Source organism: Tinamus guttatus, unplaced genomic scaffold (assembly GCF_059628265.1).
Source record: "Tinamus guttatus ecotype Peru unplaced genomic scaffold, ASM5962826v1 Tinamus_guttatus_pri_ptg000291l, whole genome shotgun sequence".
NCBI lineage: Eukaryota > Metazoa > Chordata > Aves > Tinamiformes > Tinamidae > Tinamus > Tinamus guttatus.
The window spans coordinates 818,383-836,695 of record NW_028288825.1 but is presented as its reverse complement, the minus strand read 5'-3'; the positions used below and the strand labels follow the sequence as shown (position 1 = coordinate 836,695).

The 18,313-nt window shown below is 61.3% G+C and overlaps 1 protein-coding gene across 1 annotated transcript; it reads left to right on the top strand.

Moving 5' to 3' along the window:
* Nucleotides 1-477: 477 nt before the first annotated feature.
* On the top strand, nucleotides 478-16,496 carry RADIL (Rap associating with DIL domain). The gene is made up of 15 exons (XM_088527817.1): nucleotides 478-516; nucleotides 5,518-6,076; nucleotides 9,681-9,964; nucleotides 10,462-11,130; nucleotides 11,275-11,312; nucleotides 11,751-11,911; nucleotides 12,363-12,475; nucleotides 13,044-13,281; nucleotides 13,756-13,928; nucleotides 14,007-14,157; nucleotides 14,338-14,528; nucleotides 14,803-15,136; nucleotides 15,236-15,375; nucleotides 15,985-16,124; nucleotides 16,388-16,496. Exons 2-15 carry the CDS (start codon nucleotides 5,527-5,529, stop codon nucleotides 16,494-16,496), a joined length of 3,291 nt encoding a protein of 1,096 aa, XP_088383943.1. The 5' UTR covers nucleotides 478-516; nucleotides 5,518-5,526.
* Nucleotides 16,497-18,313: the final 1,817 nt, after the last annotated feature.

Genomic DNA, 18,313 nt, shown 5'->3' with positions numbered 1-18,313 from the left:
ATCCCGCCTGGGCTTTGCTATCACCTTCCGATTCCCAAAGGGTCGTGAGGTGCCAAGTGCATCACAGGGTGGTTTGTCACCCACAAGGGTGACAGCGACAGGGGGGGATTCTCACCCCAAACGCACCCCGAGCACCACAGCGCTCCTTGCGCTAAAACCGCGGTGCCCCCCGCGGCGGGAGAGCAGCGAGGCCGGGGGCAGCCGCGGGCCCGGCCCGGGGCGGGCGCTGCGCGGCCCTGCGCGGAGGGAGGGGGCGCCGCGGGCGGCCGCGGGGGGGCGCCGCGGTGCTGCCGCGCTCCGTGCGCGCTGCGCTGCTCCCTGCGCTGCTCCCTGAGCTGCTCCGCGCGTCCTGCGCTCCCTGCGCTGCTCCGCGCGCCCTGCGTTGCTCCCTGCGCTGCTCCGCGCGTCCTGCGCTCCGTGCGCTGCTCCCTGCGCTCCGTGCGCTGCTCCCTGCGCTGCTCCGCTCTTTGCGCTGCTCCGCACGCTGCAGCCCCGCCCTGGAGCCGGCCCCGCACGGTGAGTACCTCGCGCGGGGGGGCGCGGATGGAGCCTGTCCAGCGTCCCGTTTTCTTGGATTCTCCCTCTCGCCGCGGGTCGAGGTCCCTCTGCTTGCAGGCACCCTGCGCCCCCTTCTCCTGGGGTCTGTGCAGCCGGTCCCGCAGCTTCTCCTGGGGTCTATCCAGCCGGTCCCGCTGCCTGCCCGTGCGGGAAGAGTTGTGTTTATCCCCTTGGAAAGCCCCAAGCAGAGTTAGGGCTTGGGTGGTTGCCCGTGGCGACCAGCCCTGCCTTGCAAACAGCACCGGGCACAAGAAGCACCTGGGCACCCCTCTCCATCGCAGCACCCATGGGATCCTTCTCCCCTTGCGCGCTCCATATTTCACCTCCTTGCGACTATCTGGGACCCCTGGTCTTGGCATGAAGGTGACGGGATCGACCTTGTCCGGTGAGCATGGAGCAATTTCTTGTAGAGTTGTAACTGCCACAGAGAAAACTCAGGGGCGTTTGCCACTTGATTTCCAAGTGCCTATTTTCAGGGCTCTTCAGAGCAGTTAATTATCACTGGGAAAAAGAAAAAAGAAAAAAGAAAATACCACTAAGATCTTATAATTAGGCAGCCTACTGAGACCCGGCTGCTCAAAAGGCAGTTGAAAGCAAGCCCTCTCTTTAAGCTGCTCCTTGCGTGCCTGTGAGTAGAGGTGCGCAGCAGAGGGCTATCATTTGTACTCGCGCCTTACCACAGAGCTGATGCATGCTGGCAGCTCAAAAGAACCTGTAAAATAATGAAAACAGCAAGAAAAGAAGTGCTAGAGGACTCTTGCTTCCTTGAGTGGAGCGTGCTGCAGCCTGTTCCCTGCAGAACTGGGTCCCAAGTCATTATAATCTGCAGAGCTGGAACTGCTTTTAGGAAAAAATTTAGGCTTTGCAAGGCTGGAACTGCCTCTTGTTTTAACACAGGTCTGGAGTGCTGCAGCAGAACGGCTGCTGCTAATAATAACACGGTAAGGAGTTTACCGGCCCTGATCCGGCTAAAGACGGCAGCCAGGCTGGCACTGACTTTATCGAGCTCGGATCTGTCCCTAGATTAGGCAGATAAAACATGGGTGATAAAACGCCGGTCTCGAAAGTAGAGGCTTGATGTGAAATTGAGGGGAGGGAAGCGGGGAAGCAGGACGGGCGCCGGGCAGGACTCGCTCTCGGAGCCCACGTCGGAGCTGCCGAGCCTGGAGCGGTCTCATTTCCTCTCCGAGTTATAATTCGTTCCACATTGCAGCGCCGGAGCGGCCTCTCCCTCCGCTCGGAGCGTCTGGGCTGCGGCTGTCCCCATTATGCCCAGGCTGCAAGTCTGCACTGTTTCCGTTAAAATAATAATAATAAAAAACAAAAAAGAGGAAAATTTCAAATAGGAACCTGGGGAAATAGTTTTTCTGCTTGTAGCTGTGGGATGGCTGTAGCCAAAATCTCACCCGCCTGCTCGTGCATGCACACACGCTCATGTGGAGCTGGCGTCTACTTTGGGATAATCCCTAGGGAAATTCCAGGAGATTAAAAAGTGCTTTAATAGTGTTGCTGCTCCTCCCAAAAGGGAGTAAGATGACCTGGTGGCTACAGGTTGATTGGCTTGATGTCGGCCTGCCTGGGGAAAACAAGATGATACCTGGCTCAGGGTTTAATTGATTAAAGACTTGCTGCACAGCATGAATTTTGTTCCTGATGCTCGTGGCTCCATGGAAAACAACTCTTGTCAGGCAGGAGTGATTTCATTCCCTACTGAGAGAGGTGACTGCATGACTGTGCTGCACTTTTGTGAAGGCATCCGAGTTATGCAATGTGATATTTCTGTTAAAATCTGCACTCTATGGTAATAAAAAGAGTCTCTGCAGCAGTTAGAGCTGACATGACGCCATGTCATGGAAGCCTGTACTAAATAAACCTGATCTGTAGCAAAAGCAGCTGTCAGAGGAGGTTTTCACCCACTGCTGGGCATTGCTAGGAAGGAGTTTTGGTGCTTTCATAGCAATCAGGAGAGAGATGCAGATTGTTTCTGGAAGAGCCTGTAGATGACACACAGGTCAGTACAGTGTTAATAGCATCCAGAGCAGGCTGACGAGCAGCAGTGTCGTTAGAGCTGAATGGAAACCTTGTTGCACCAAGAAGTCCTGGCTGGAGCCTGGAGTGTTTTCCCATTCCTCCTTGGGATGAGGAATTAAGCACTCACCAAGCTTCCCACAGGAGCCGATGGGCAGACGGGAGGGAGGGAGAAAGAGGGAGCGGGGGGCTCCGTTAAAGCACCTAAACACTCTCACGGAGTCGGGAGAAAAATACTTGGGATTCAAAAACTCGTTAATGGAGCAGGGAAAAGCATGATGAGACTCACTGTCTGGAAGCTGAAGCCAGACACGTTGGAAATAAGGCATAAATATTTAAATGGAGAGAGTGATTAATCATAGGAAGAAGCCGTGGGAGGCGGAGGCAGCTTCAGCACCTCCTTGCCGCTGGCATCCCGGCCGGGCGCCTTTCCGAAAGTTTCCTCCGCAGCCCAAACGGCGCTTGGGAGTTGCTGGAGGCGGCTGGACAGAGCTGCAGCCGTGATAGGGAGATCTGATTAGGTGGCACTTTCCTCATCAGCCTTTGCAGAGCCACGGAAAAGCTTTTCCATTGCTTCCTTTTTCCGAGAGACGCCCATGAAGTGACGGGCGGGCGCTGAGCAGGTGCCTCTTCTCTTCCGTTCTGGGTTGCACAGGCGAGAGCACCGCGTGCTCCGGGCTTCTCCCCGTCCCCGCAGCCCACAGGGAGCACCTGGGCGAGCATCCCGTGGGCGCCGGTGCCGGGCCCCGCCGAGCCGGTGCCGCCTGTCCCTCTTCCAGGAGCGGGAGGATGCGCGCCGCAGCGGGAAGCCCAAGGCTTGCCTTGAGGATGAGGACGGAGGGAAGGAGGAAGGGCACCTGAGGAGCGTGGCAAGGTAAGGCGCTTTGCTCCCAGCAGCGCAGTCCGATGTGGTCGTGGAGCGATGTGCATCAGCCACATGTGTTCAAAGCCCTTTGGCCTGGATGCAGAGTACATCCCATGGGAGCGAGACGGCTTCGGCGCGCTCGGAGACGGTCCATCCCAGTCACAGAGCCTCCGGGCTACCTCCTGCATAGCTCGCAGCAGCAAGTGCCAGGGAAAGCTTTGCCATATGGTGAGTAAGAAAGCAGAGCTTTGGAAAGTCTGGATCATGCTTCCTTAGCCACGGGCTTCATGTCCCCAGACAGCATAGGATGCAGGAGAGCACATTTATCTCCTGATGTCTGGAGGATTAAAACCATGTATTAGACTCTCTTCTGGAGAAAGTTGTGATTTCTCAGGTGGACTGGGCTGGTGCCTGATGCCCTCAGAGGCGGTTCAGGCTATTGGATAACACAAGGGCCAGGCTGGCAGCTCCTTTCTCTCCAAGCCTCATATTTTTTTTCCTAGTACTTGCTCTGCGAAACGGCTCTGCCCCTGCCCTCTGTAGGAGTCAGGTTTGATGGAGAGAACAGGAAAATAGCTGAGCTATAAATAACATATTCAAAAACCAGGCGGGGACCTGCAAGACGCAGTCTCACCGCCTATGATGTGGGCTTGAAGGAATGATCTTACCAACAGCAGATGTGAAGGGGTTTTGTTTTAGCCTGGATGGACAAGATGAGATTAGAGCTGTGCATTGAAAGTGGCAATTTGATAACAAAAGTTATTTTGTGTCTTGTGTCCTCAGTAGTAGGGTCTTCCCGGGACACTGGGGCAGTTTTCCTGTGCTAGGGACACGGGAAACAGGCTGGGATGCGCCTGGCAGGAGTCCCCGCGTGCAGCCCCAAGGCTGTTTCTGGGCGAGAAGGTGACCTCTCCCATTAGCAGCAGGGACGCTTTTTCTTCCCGAATTAGATGGTGGTTTGGAGCCTTTCCAGCACCAAAATCATTCTTCCTAACTGTGTCTGTCTTGGGGAGGGACGTCAGAGGCCTGGAAATGAGGAGATGCTTGCAAGCCCTGGGAATGGTTTATAACCCCGGGTTTGGGCAAACTCTGCCCTGTCCAACTCAGGAGGGCTCAAATTCTGTTCCTGGGCCTTTCCCCTCCGTGATTCATTCTGTAGCCTGGAATGGAGTCAGCGCTGGGCAAGTGCCAAGTGTTCCTGCATCCAGCACATGATTTAAGAGCCAGCCCCAGATGTTGGCAGCTGCATCGCCTGACCTTTATCTGCCTGCAGCAGAAAAGCCCTGTGGTCTTGGGCCTGTCCCCAGGGACCAAAGTACCCCATTGCTCCCCTCATAGTGCCTCAGTGGCTCATGCAATAAGGGTCCCCGTCATGGTCACCACCATCAGTGATGCCACCGGGTGTTTTAACATCCTTAGCATGCTAACAGCTGCCAGCAGGTTTGCCAGGGTAAGGACATTTTTAGAAAGGCTAATTAAAGCCCATTTTCACCCAATGGCTCTTAGCTAGCAAAGACATTTAGCAGTGACCTCCAAGTGCAATTTAATTTGCATCCAAGCTTTGTGCTTCACCTTTAAAAAATGGGATTGCTCTGTAAACTTGTTAGTCAAAGTGACTCCTAATGCTTTGGCTCCTGACCAGGAAGGTCCCTCTTGAGTCCCGGCTGTGACAAAACTGCTGGGCTCTGCTTTTCTCTCGCTGCAAGACCAGCTGCAGATAAGCACATTCCTGCTTAGGCAGGAGGGATCGCTATTAATATGTACAATGCGGAAATCTGGGGCTGCTCCAGGTCAAATTTTGGGGGACAAATCCATCCTGGGGCTAACTGGGCTGATCCCAAGGAGCCTGGAGGAACTTGGCTGGGTTTCCCAAGGGAAATCACCTTCTTGGCTCTCTTTTTTCCATATCAGAGGAGACAGCAGATAATCCACAGGCCACCAGCAACAGGCTGCCATGTGCTCCCCATGCCCCATCTGTGCCCCAAAGCTGGCTGCTTTGCTCTTGTTGGTCACACATGTGGCCTTCAGAGTCCTGATTCTTCCCGTTTTGTCTCTCTTCTGCCCAGCTGTGTCCCATGATGACCTCCCGCAAGATGTTTTATGGATCCTCCTCCACCATGGCTCCACCATCCAAGAACAGGCTGAAACGCCAGAGCCGGATTTTCTCCCAGGTCTTGTACCGGACGCTGAGCTATAAGGACCGGAGCTCGGCATCCTCCTTCTCCGCAGCTAACGGAGATGATCCAGCTGAGCTCTCCACCCAACTTTCCGCCCCGGGCGTCCTGAAGATCTTTGGGGGCAACATCTGTGCGGGCACCAACTACAAGAGCGTGTTGGCAACGGGCAGCTCAGGTGCGCGGGAGCTGGTCAAGGAGGCCTTGGAGCGCTACGGGCTGAGCCAGGCCGACGCGGGCCAGTTCGTGCTGTGCGACGTCGTGGGGCGCTTCGAGGGCGCCGAGAAGCGCTGGCAAACCGAAGGGCTGCGGGTGCTCGGCGACTCCGAGAAGCCGCTGCTCATCCAGGACCTGTGGAAGCCCAGGGAGGGCTTTTCCCGGCGCCTGGAGCTGCGCAGGAAGGTGGAGGTGGAGGAGCTGGCGTCCCGGGACGTGGACACCACGACCGCAGGTCAGAGCCAGGCGCAAGCGCTCGCGGGGGCCGGGAGAGGGTCAGGGAGCAGCTCCGGCCGCGGTGCTGGAGCAGAGCCCGGGAGCGGGTCGTGCACCAGGATGGCCGCAGCCCCGGCGATCAGCGCCCTCCTTTACGGATCAGCCAAGCTCGGCCGCTCGCTCCCGGCGAGAATGTGGCAGCTGCCGCAGGGACCCGCGGGCGCTTTGGCAGGAAGATGCTCGGGATGCGCCTGCTGCTCCCGGGGGCTGCACAGCTGTTGGGGCTGCAAGGAGACAACTGGCTGGGCACAAAGGCGATTTGGGGTCTGGGCACGATGGGCCCAGCTCCTGCAAAGAAGCACAGGGAGAAGATCCCAGCTAGAGCAGCGTGGAGGGGAAGAGCCTGTTTGTTGGTGGGCAGGACGTCACGGGGACAGCACCGATGGGAAATGGGCTCATCTCATCAGTTTTAAAAGCCTGTTTCCCATCCTATTTTAAAGCAGGAGGGAGTCTAGAAATGCAGCACAAGGGCAATCCAGTGTGACAAGCAACCGTATGGGTTTCCAGGGAGAGCATCCAGCTCCTGTGGTCCTAGGCTCCAAGCACAGGACCTGCCTCCCAGGCATAGGCAGCTGCTGGTTTCTTCAAAGTATCAGGAGAAACTTTTCATTTTAGCAATCAAAGAAATCTTGGTGCATTTTCTCCCCCCCTCTAAAAGCAAAGGGTGCTGTGAGATCCTGTGTCCTAAGGCAAGAGATGGGCCTGCACCTCCCTGGAATGTTCTTTCATCCCAGCAACTGCATGTTGTGCCCCAAAAATCAGGTTTGGGATTTCAGGAGTAGTTTGAGAGCCTATCCAGCTCCTCAAAGTCATTCCCACCCCATGGCACGCAGCACAGGCAGAGCTGCTCCTGCCACGTGCCTGGCACCAGGTTTGGGCCATGGGATGGGGTGAGGAGGATGTAGAGGTCAGCATCTGCTTTTAGCTCCTTCTTTTTTCCCCCCCAGTAGGGAATCAAAGAGAAGTTAAAAGCCTTGGAATAGCTGCAGGCTGGAGAGACTCTAAAAATGGCTCCTTTTGAGCAGAGAACAGGGAAAGAGCCAAGTGCAATAGCTGGAGCTGGCCGCGGGTTCCAGGGTCACCTACGCGCTTGCAAGCGTCCTGCTAGGATCCTGAGCTCACGTGGCTGTCAAGGGATGGGCATTGCTTCATTTGGGCAGTCCTGGTAGGGATGGCAGCTCCTCCATCCACCTGCTGCTGGAGGGGCATTTGGGGACAATGAGGAACCCCAGGCAACCTTACCAGGCTTACCTTTACCATGGAAAACACAACCTCGGCACAAGAGCAGCAGGACATCGGGCTCATGGCTCCCCAGAGCAAAGCGCAGAAATGCAGCAGAGCCGGATCCCTGTGGAAACACATCCCAGCAACTCCCAGCCTGGGGCATGGTCAGAGGCCCCAGGAAGGGCCCAGCTCTGTCACCCTGTGCTGAACTGGCAGGAAAGGCCCCACATCCATCTGTGACCTGTTAGCAAATGGCTTAAGAGTTTTATCTGCTCAGTTACCCATTATCCTAATTAGTTTATTAGCTGCTTCCCGCTGGGGTGGAGGGAACTCACTTGCTCTTGTTGTCACTAATTAGCAGTGCAGGTTGTGCAGCTCAGCTGCAAACGAGGGGCGACGTCGCCCTGCGGCGCCAGCGCCCAGCCCGGAGCGGGAGACGCGGCCACGGTGCTTGGCCTCCATCCTGCCTCCCTCCTGCTTTGGAAACCTGTCCCAGATTTGCCCCTTGCTCCTTCCTTGGCCCTTGCTGGCTGGGATTTCCTGGGAGTTTGGAGGCAGAATCGCTTCCACGCCTTGGGAAATGTGAAAGCGAAGTCTGTTATATCAAAAGACAGGGCTATTAAAAGGTATCTCTGAGGACCTGTAGGTGGAATGCAAATAAAAGCCGGTAGCATGGCTGCATCCTGGGGGATTCCTTTGGATTCGAGGTAGTGTTAGGAAGCACCAGCCCTGCATCAGTCCCTCCTGGGCACATCCAAAACCTCCCTCCTTGGTGACTACCCCCTTCTCCACTCCATTTTTCTGTCATTTAAGCCAGTAGCCATGGGCTCTCCTTGGCCTCGCTGCAGCTTTCCCGTTTTTTTTGGCTGATTTAGCCTGCAACTGAGAAAATGTTAGTAGTAGATTCAAAAAACACCCAGGTTTATAGGAGGCCCACGTTGCGTTCAGGAAAAGAGCCGTGTTTATCTTTCCAGGGCTGCGCTGGGGGAGCCGCCAGCCAAAAAGCAGCTTTTTCCTACCAGGTTTAATGCCACAAAATAAATACAGGAGCTTCCTTCCCCCTAGATAAGGGACCGGCGAGGGCTCGTCCATCCCAGCGTGGGACCCGGCGGCCCTGCTTGCTCCCGGCCCGGCTTGTGCTCCCGGGGGTGATAACCGGGGCCGTGGGGTCCAGACCCCCTTGGCCACCTGGGACAAACGTGGCCGAGGTTATCGCGGCCCCAAATCCGATGCTTTCCTGGGAAAGCAGCACCGCTGTTCCTGGGCTCCCCTTCCTGCGTTCCTGCAGTGAGCTCAGCACAGAGGCTCCATTCGCTCTCATGCCAGCGATGGGTGCGGGATGTTGGGGTGCCAGCCGCTTTCTTGGGAAGAGGGGCACAGGGAAGGGCATCTCCTGGCCACGCTGGGACTCGCTGCAGTCCCGCTGGGCCGTGTCGTGCCCTCCTCCTAAGGCACATGAGCAGCAGGGGTTATTTTCTCCCTCTCCCAGCCCCAGCGCTTTCATTTTTTTCCCAGCGCTCAGTTTAAAGCAAACAAACCAAAAAGGATGCGTTTCAGAGCCGGGAGCCCGTTCCTCACCAAATAAGGCCGGTGGCATTTTGGGGGTCTGAGCTTGTGAGTGTCCCTTTAAGCAGCCGGCATCTGGCTCCCGTCCCCAGTCCGGCTCGGTGCTCCGGAGCTCCGGAGCGCGGCTCCGGGAGCAGAGGCGCGAGCCGGGACTGTGGCCCCTCCGGAGCAGATCCTGCCACCGCAGTAAGCACCGAATGCCCGCGAGCGGCTCCGGGCAGGATGCCCGTGCAAGGTACATCCCGCCGCTTGGATCGCGCCGCTTTTCCCGGCGCGCGGGGGCAGCCGGTGCCTGCGGCAGCCCCGCTCCCTCGTGCGCGCTCCCGTTCCTCCCGCTCACGGCTCTTCCCCCGCCGGCACTGGGCAAAGTTGCCGGCGGCGGCTGCCGCAGCAGCTGGTCCTGCCGCAGCCCCGGCGCTCGCTCCGGCCCCGTGGATCCATCCCGGCCCTTTCCTTCGCTCTAGGCACCAGGCGCCCCAGCCCGGGGGGCAGCCAAGGATGCTGCAGAGGATGAGGAGGAGGTTTGGGGCACATGGCCGGGGGGGACAGGGTGATGATGGGGGGGACGCTGGCATAAAACAACCTCCTGTTGGCATATGGGGACCGTGTCTGTGTCACCCTTCGGGAAGGGCACGCTGGCCTCATGCCCCGCTCCCGGGGTGCTGCACGGGGGCCGTGGCTGCAGCGATGCTGCAGGCAGGAGGGTGGCACAAGGGGACAGGGGAGCTGGCGGGGGGTGGCCGGGGGGCTGACGGCCGCTCTCCCTCCCGCAGGGATCAACGCCCAGGCGCGGAGGCTGCAGCGGCACCGGGCCAAGGGGGCCGCGCGGCTCTGTGAGCGCCCCGGGCCCCCCCCGGCGCTGCGGCGCAGCCTCAGCGAGAGCAGCCTGGGCCGCGCGGCGCCGCGGCGCGACGACCCGCTCCGGCGCCACTACTCCACGCTGCCCGAGGCGCTGCGGGGCGCCCACGAGGGCCCCGCGCCGCCCGCCGCCACCATGCGCTTCTCCCTCTACCAGTCCCCGCACCTCCTGCTGCTGCAGGGCTACAGCGAGCAGCACGTGAGCACCGCGCCAGGCCCGCGGGACGGGGACATCTCGTGCGGTCACACTGGGTTGGGGTGCATGAGCATCCTGAAGGACGATGCTTCCAGCAGCATCTTCTCCCCTCTGTACCCGCTGTGTTGCTCATAGGTTGGGGTTGCTGCAAGAGCATCCTTAAGGACAATGTTTTCAGCTGCATCTTCTCCCCTCTGCCTCTGCTGTGTTGCCCGTGGGGGTTTGGGATTCCCCCGGAGCATCCTTGGGTACCATGGGGTTGGGAAAGAGCCAGGGAGAGGATGTGACTGTTGAGGGGTGTGTGTGTGCGTGTGCATGTGTGTGTGTGTGTGTGTGTGCATGCAGCAGGGACATGCATGGTGGCACATACATGGTGTCACATCCTTGGTGTCACATGCACGGTCACACATGCATGGTGGCACATGCACGGTGTCACTAGGGGTGCAAAGGCTCTGCAGGGGGTGGATGGCACCCACGCTGAGCCCCCGCTCACCCCATAGGACAGCCTGGTCTACCTGCTGAACCGCGAGCAGCACACAGTGGGGCAGCGCACGGCCGCCAGCAGCCCCAGCATCGCCCTGTGCGCCCCGGACATCCTGCCCCTGCACTGCACCCTGCGGCGGCTCCCGGGCGGCCGCCGGCGCCCGGACGAGCGGCTGCTGCTGGAGCCAGGCGCCGGCGCCGCCGTGGCCGTGAACTTCTGCGCGGCGGCGGGCCCGGTGCCGCTGCGCCACGGCGACCTGCTCTCGCTCGGCCTCTACTACCTGCTGCTCTACAAGGACCCCGGCAAGGCGCAGCCGCTGCCCGCGCAGACGCTGGCCCGGCTGCGCGCGCTGCAACGTGCTGCCACCGCCGCCGTCCCCAACCTGTGCGCGGGCTGCGGCGGCCGCCTGGCCCCGCGGCGCCCCGGCGGCGGCGGCACGGGCAGCGCGCCGGGAGCCGGCCCCAAGGCGTCGCGCCGGAGGCCGCTGCTGGAGTTCGAGCGCGCGGCCGAGGACGCGCTGCTGGGCCGCATCCTGAGCCTCATCGAGCCGGCGGGCGACGACCACAAGCTCACGCCCGCCTTCCTGCTCTGCCTCTGCGTGCAGCACTCGGCCACCGCCTTCGCGCCGGGGGACTTCGGGCAGCTGCTGCTCAAGGCGGCCAGGAGGATCCAGCGGACAGTGCGGGTCAGTCGGCCGCGCACGTCCCCCCGCACCCGTTTCCCACGGGCTCTTTCCTGGTGGCAGGAATGGGGTGATCAGCTGCTCCTGGGCCGTGTTGTCCCTCGGCTTGGTCCTATACTCACTGCTGCTCTTTCTCCCTGAGCCCAGGAGAAGACGCAGGAGCTGGCGGAGAAGCAGTCGCAGCAGTAAGTGTGACCGACCCTCCGCGCTCGCTTTCCTTGGGAAGGGGGCGAGCGCATCCCGCCAGGAGAGCCCCATTCCCAGCAGAACAGCCAGGGCAGTTGCCACCACCCTGTGGTCGTGGCCGTGAGCTCCCAGCCAGCCTGGGGACCCACTCGGGGCAGCATGTGCAGCCACAGCCATTCCCAGCAAGTTCTAGGAGGAGCCTCCCAGGCTTTATTATAAAAGGAAAAAAAAGAGTTCAGCCGTTGCTGAACTCAGCTTTCCAGATGCTTTTTATTTGTTTTGGTTTATTTTTGAACAGCCCAGTGCAGGCGGGCTGGATTTGAACTGCCACAGCTGGCACACGTAGCACATACTTCCCTGGGAGCTGCAGTGCGGCTGCGCTTACATACCGGATCCGAGCGGAGCCGTAGCCAGGGACGCTCTCCCTGTCTCCCCAGCCAGGATCCCGTGTCCCTGTCCCGCTTGACCATCACGGACCTGCTGCCGGACCTGCAGCACATCCTCTTCTGGATGTCCAACGCCATCGAGATCCTCTACTTTGTGCAGCAGAAGTCCCCCACCTACATCCAGAGCATGGAGGAGGAGCTGGATATCAAAGGCAGGACACGGGGCCCGTGGTGGCCGATGCCGTGGCCGGGAGGAGGGGATCAGCCAACCTCACCCTGCACATGGGGCACCCTGTGCTCCCATGGGTTCCGGGGGGAGCGAGGCACTGGACATCCCCATTCCCACACTGTGGGAGCTGGGCCGAGCCGCTGGCACGTTCTTAACTGGTGACAGCTCCACCAGACGGACAAAAATAGGAGCGCTGGGCAGGAGCGGAGAGCTGGGAGCAAGCTGGGATGGGAGCCCTGGGTGCGGGATGCAGCTGAGCACTGAGCTGCGTCCAGAATGGAGGGTCTTCCACGCCTGCTCTGATCAGAATGGAGGGTCTTCCATGCCTGCTCCGATCAGATGCTGTTCCCTGCATGGGGCCATCCCGACATCCTGCCCATAGCCGCCCAGCTGCCCAGCTCACTTAGGCATCATCTCCATCTCCTCCTCCCTAGGGTCCAAGGAGTCTCTGTTCTCCTCGACCATCACGGCGAGCGAGGAGGCGATGACGGTGCTGGAGGAGGTCATCATGTACACCTTCCAGCAGTGCGTCTACTACATCTCCAAGGTGTGCACTCTGTGTGGGGGCTTCCATGGACAGCAGCAGCCCATGTCGGCTCCCATGTTCCACATTCGCAGCACGCCGAGGTGTTTTCCTTTGGGTTGAAAAGCTCCGATTTTGGTTACTTCCCAAGGAAAGCATCGCACGCTGGCGGCGCTTCCCCAGATTGGGAGAGGGAGGAGCGCGGGGAAAGCGGGAGCCCGCGCCGCACAAGGGGCCGATTCACGGGGAGAGCGGACAGAGCGCGCAGTGTGCGGGGCAGAAAGGCCGCTGTGTCCGCGGCGCCGGCCGCTTCCCGCGAGCTCGCAGGACCACGCGGCCTTTTTGCCGGCATCTGGGCGGATTTCTTCCATGCGGCTCTCGTGGGGCTAAACTTGCCTGAAAACGTCAGCTGCTCCGTTGGCTCTGCCACAGCCTCCATGCTTTAGCCTCCGGGAGGCAGCTGTTGGATGCTGCTCTTAAGCCATAGGGAAAGGTCCTTTTGCAGAAGAGATGAGGTCTGAAGGGTTTGTCCGAGGGGGGAAAAAAGCGGGAAAGGATAAAAAGGAGCCCGTCCTGCCGCGTGTCCCCGCAGTGTCTGTATGTGTCGCTGCCCGCGCTGCTGGAGTGCAACCCCTTCCAGAACGAGGGCCGTGAGCCATGGCGGCCGGCGCCCGCGCTGCCCGACGAGCTGCGCCGCGTCGTGCTGGTCTACCAGGCGGCGCTGGACCTGCTGCGCCAGTACGAGGTGCACCCCGAGGTCACGTCGCAGATGTTCGCCTACCTCTTCTTCTTCTCCAACACGCTGCTCTTCAACCAGCTCCTGGAAAAGGGTCAGTCCATGGCGAGCGCCCAGCTGGGGCCAGGTGCTCCGTGCCTGGCTGGTGCTGATGGCTGTGAGGGAGCATCCCGGGGTGGTGGAAAGCAGGTCCATCCCTATCCCCGGCCTTGGGAGGTTGTGGGGCTGGGAGAAGGGGAAGGTTGAGGCGGCAACATCTCAGCACCATCCTCACGGGAAGGCTGAACCCAGATCCAGCTCTGGGCCAGCCCATCTCTTCCCTCCAGGAGGTGATAGACCTCGTGCCTGCTTGGAGTGAGAGCAGCAAGACAGCTGCAGCTTTGCACCCAAGCAGACACCAAGGACACCACCTTCCCCAGAGCCACCTGCTTGCCGAGCCCCCGTTTTTAATTGAGAAGCAAGATTTTGCTCATTAGCCCTAATTAACCCAGCGGGTTGTGGCACGCGGGCAGTCCCAAACCCCAGCACGGGGGCAGCCCGGGGCAGCGCTGATCCCTGCGTCCCGCAGGCTGCTCCCTGGGCTGCTTCCACTGGAGCCAGGGCGTGCGGCTGCGCGCCTGCATGCGGCTGCTGCTCGAGTGGCTGCGCGGCGCCGGCTTCGAGCAGCTGGCCCGGCAGTTCTTCGCCAAGCTGGCCAGCGCCGCCGACCTGCTGGCCATGCCCGGCTCCCAGCTGCTGCAGGTGAGGGCGGCGGGGAGCCCGTGCGGGCGCGCGCGGCGGTGGCGGCGGCGCTGCCGGTGACGCGGTGCCTCGGTGCAGATGAGCTGGCCGTGCCTGCGAGGCGAGTTCCCCGCGCTGAGCCCCGCGCAGCTGCGGCGCCTGCTGAGCCACTGCCAGGCGGCCATGGACGTGGGCCCCGTGGCGGCGTGGCGGCCCGACGGCGAGGACAGCGCGGCCGCGCTGCGGCACGGTGAGCCCCGGGACGGGGGACAACCGCGCGGGTGGGATCCCGGGCTCTCAGGGGGATGCTGTGTCGCACCGTGTCCCCCTTCCTCCCCATTGCAGCGGGGAGGATGTGCGTGTTGGGAAGTGTTTTGGGGAGCTGGAGAAGAGCGGGGCCAGCGCGAGCCTCCCTGTTGTCCCCCTGCAGAGGAGGTGCTCGAGTCCTTCGACAACCACCCGCCCATCGTCCTGCCCAGCGGCGGCTTCAAGGTGGACCTGGACGTGGAGACGCTGGACGACAACATCTACCGGCACCTCCTCTACATCCGCCACTTCCTCTGGAGCCTGCGGAGCAAGAGCCCCCCTGGCGGCAATGGGACGAGCCCAGTCCCTGCCAAGGTAGCCATGCTCTCCCATTGGGATAGAGGGTCTCCGGGCCCTTTATCCCGCCTATGGGACCTGCTAGGGTGGTCAGGAGCAAGGGCTCCCATCCGTGCTCACCTGTGTGCTTGGTGGGGGTTAACTCCTGCTAATCCCCCTGGGAGGGCGGGAAGGAGAGCGGGAAGGAGAGCGGGAAGGATGGAACGAACCCAGCAACCTCCTTAGCGGGAGGCTGGCGAGGGGGAGCTGTGCGTGCCGCCCGCTCACGCCGAGCGTTTCTCTCCCTCCAAAGCACGAGGTCCCCGGCGCAATCCACGTCCCCGAGGTGCCCGAGAGCCCCGGCCCCACGCTGGGGGGCACCTCGGGCTGCGCAGAGCCGGACGGGGGCCCTGGCAGCAGCGAGGAGCCGCTGCAGGAGAAGCTGCAGCAGCTGCAGCTGGGCCGAGGCGCAGCCACCATGGACCCCTCCTGCCTCCTCACGCCGCCCACCACCCCCCTCAACTTGGAGCCCGGCAGCCCCGAGCCCCCCGCGGGCACCAGCCTCCCGGAGCTGCGCAGAAACGGCCCGAGCGGCACCAAGGGCGCCAGCCCGGAGGGCAGCGGTACCGGCCCGAGCGCCCTGCAAGGTCAGCGCGATGTGGGGCTCGGCGGGCACTTCCCCTGCAGCGGGGCGCGGGGGAGCTGGGACCATGCTGGGGGGTAACAGGGTCCCTCCGCGCTGCCAGGCTGCTCTCCCACCCCCTACGACTACCCCACGCCGGCGTCCTCCAGCCGCAGCTCGGCCACCGACGACTTCTGCTACGTGTTCGTGGTGGAGCTGGAGAGGGGCCCCCTCGGGCTGGGCATGGGGCTCATCGACGGCTTGGTGAGTTTCCACCGACCGCGCCGCAGGTCGCGTCGGCCCCGGGGCAACCGGCTACGGCCAGCGCCGGCAGCGAGGCGGGCGGCTGCTCCCGGGCAACGGAGGGGCTTTGCAGGAGAAACGCCGCGCGCGCCGAGCCCGGCACATCTGTCCTGCAGCTGCAGCGCTGGCGGGCCCAAAGCTGGCGCGGAGGAGCGTGACTCAGCTGGGGTCTCTCCTCCGCCCCTGGGTGCCGCGTGGCCACTCGTCATCCCTGTGCCGGAGGCTCCTAGGGCAGCCCCGCTGCTCGGAGGAGGGACACGCTGTGCTCTGGTTTAGCACGATGGGTCGCTTATTAAGCGGCCCTGCGTGGCAGTGCACTAGGCTGTAGGAAATGGGGCATCGCTCAGGCCCATCCTGGAGCAAGGAGCTCCAGGCAGGGCGTGGGGCTCATTAACCTGGTGCCTCTAATTGCTGCCCCAGCAAGATCACCCCATGCTCCTTGTTGTGTCCAAGCAGGGCCACCAAGCTGCAGGCTGCTCTTTCCCAGCCGGCCCTGCTAGCGCTGCTGTCCCGACCGTGGGTTTGTCACCCGGGGCCGGGCTGGGCGCTCACCCCCGTCCCTGTCCCCAGCACACGCCGCTCTGCTCGCCCGGCATCTACATCCGCACGCTGGTGCCGGCCAGCCCCGCGGCCGCCGACGGCCGCCTCTCCCTCGGGGACCGCATCCTGGCCGTCAACGGCACCAGCCTCATCGGCGCCGACTACCAGAGGTGAGTAGGAGGCGAGCGCCGAGGCCCCATTTTTTGGCTGTTTCGCGGCACGGAGATGCCCGGTCTGCTGGTGGCTGTTGCTACTCATAGCAAATAAAACATCGGAGCCAGTGCAAGGGCAGGCGTTAGAGAGCAGAGCTACCTAAGCACTAACCTGGGGGTGGTGAGATGGGGCATTTGTGAGAGGACGCGGGGGGAACTGTGAGCACGGGGAGGTGCAGGGAGAGCCGGTGTTCACTGCGCGCTGTTGCTGGTCTCTGCAGTGCTGTGGATCTGATCCGCTCCGGAGGGAAGAAGCTGCGGTTCCTGGTTGCCAAGTCAGACATGGAAATAGCCAAAAAAATCAGTTCCAGCTCCTCTCCCTCCTTGTAGTGCTGGTGGTACGAGGGTTGTTCTGCAGCGGTTTCTGGGTGCAGCCCTGGGCAGGGCTGAGCCCTTGGATAGCAGGAGGGAGAACTGGGACTCCAGCCCTGCCCTGCCTCCTGCCAGGGGTGGAAGGAGACGCAAGGATGCTGCAAACTTCTCCCATGGCGCTGGCTGGGAGCATCATTCCCTAATCCGTTGCCGGCCTCACCTTATGCCCCGTGTCTTCCCTCTCGGGATTCCTCCTGCTCTTATGTTGCTTGTGGCAGAGGGCAGGAAGGGGACGTGCCCCCTGGAGCGGGCACCTCCACTCCACCCGGTCACAGCCTGGTGCCAGATTTCCCATTCTGCCGCAGGGCCGGGGGGCACCTTCCAGCTCTCCCATGCTCTGCTGCTGGCGGATGACAGACCTGAGACACCCTTGGAATCCGGAGGCTTCCACGAGAGCCACGAACCGCCGTTCCACGGCACAGGATCCCAAGCAGGCCATTGCCATCCCGCTGCTGCTGCCTGAGGGAGGAGCCGTAGTGCCTTACTGCTGCCAGGCGCGATGGAGCTCCCACATGGAAAATGGAGCTCCCACATGGAAAACGGGGCTGCCTCCCGCAGCGAGTCCCTGCGAGGCTTGGGGAACAGCCCTCGGGAGAAGAGCTCTCCCCTCTGCCCTCCCGCACGCCAGGTTTGCTGCCCAGCTCCGGCACCTCGCTCCAGGCAGAAGCGCCCAACTCCTCAACGCAGGGCCAGCCCGGGGGGCACGTGCAAGCAGGTCCCACTCAGGTGTTGCTGCCCCTTTGGTTAATGCACCTCCATCCTGGGCCTGGAGGGCCTGTGCCTGCTGTCACCGGCGACATGTGGTCCCAAACCAGAAGTGTGACAACACCCGGACAGACAACGTCTTGGCACCGTGTCCCGCTCCTCTCCCTGCAGCTCTCCCAGGCCACCCTGTTTCCTGCCGAGCTCAGAGCACATCAGCAGCGTTTGCTGCTGACAGGTGACAAAGGTTCCTCTCGAAGGGCAGGATGACTCGTCCCCCACCTGCTGCCAGCAGGAATGGTGTCAGCAGAGCCGAGGTGGCAGCTCCACCGTGCGGCTGCCTGGGCCCCTGCACACACAGCCCCCCACGCCCCATAAGCTCTGTGTGCTTTTAGCAACATTAACGGGATAAACCTGACCTCATTTCCACATATAGACAGAGACTGAGGCCTAGTTCGGCTGAACCCTATTAAAACAGACTACCACAAAGCCCTACATTATGTCCTGCACTTAACCAGCCAGCACGGTCCAGGCTCTGCAGCAGATTAGATACCAGCGTGGCACTTCACAGCAGCGATTCTCCACGGACTGCGATGCTAAAAACGGGGCACTAAACAAGTTGGCCTTAATTAAACCTTAGATATTTCATGGCTACAGTTTGGTTCCCGTGCTTTTAGTGCTGCACTTCACAGGCTGCAGAAGGAGAGCGGTATCAAAGTAACGCGTGCAGTGGGAACACGCAGGTGACTGGAACTGGATGCACCCCGGACTGCCTTTGCTAGGGCAAAATGGACAAAGCACCTACACTGAACTGCTAGTGCCTTGCTCTCCTGCTGGGCCACGCTCACATCCGAAAGCCTGGGGCACCACCACGCCAAGGGCTGGGATAAACGTATCGCTCACCGGGATAAACGAGTTCCTGGGCAGCTGCACGTTCTCCTCATCTCCCTCTGGCCCAGGAGGGAGGGCTCGGAGGAGTCCAGGCTCCCTCTGCGTCTTGCTGGGACTGACCCCCAAAACGGGAGACAGCCCTCGAGCTCTGTGTTGCTCACAGGGCAGTGAGGTATTTAAAC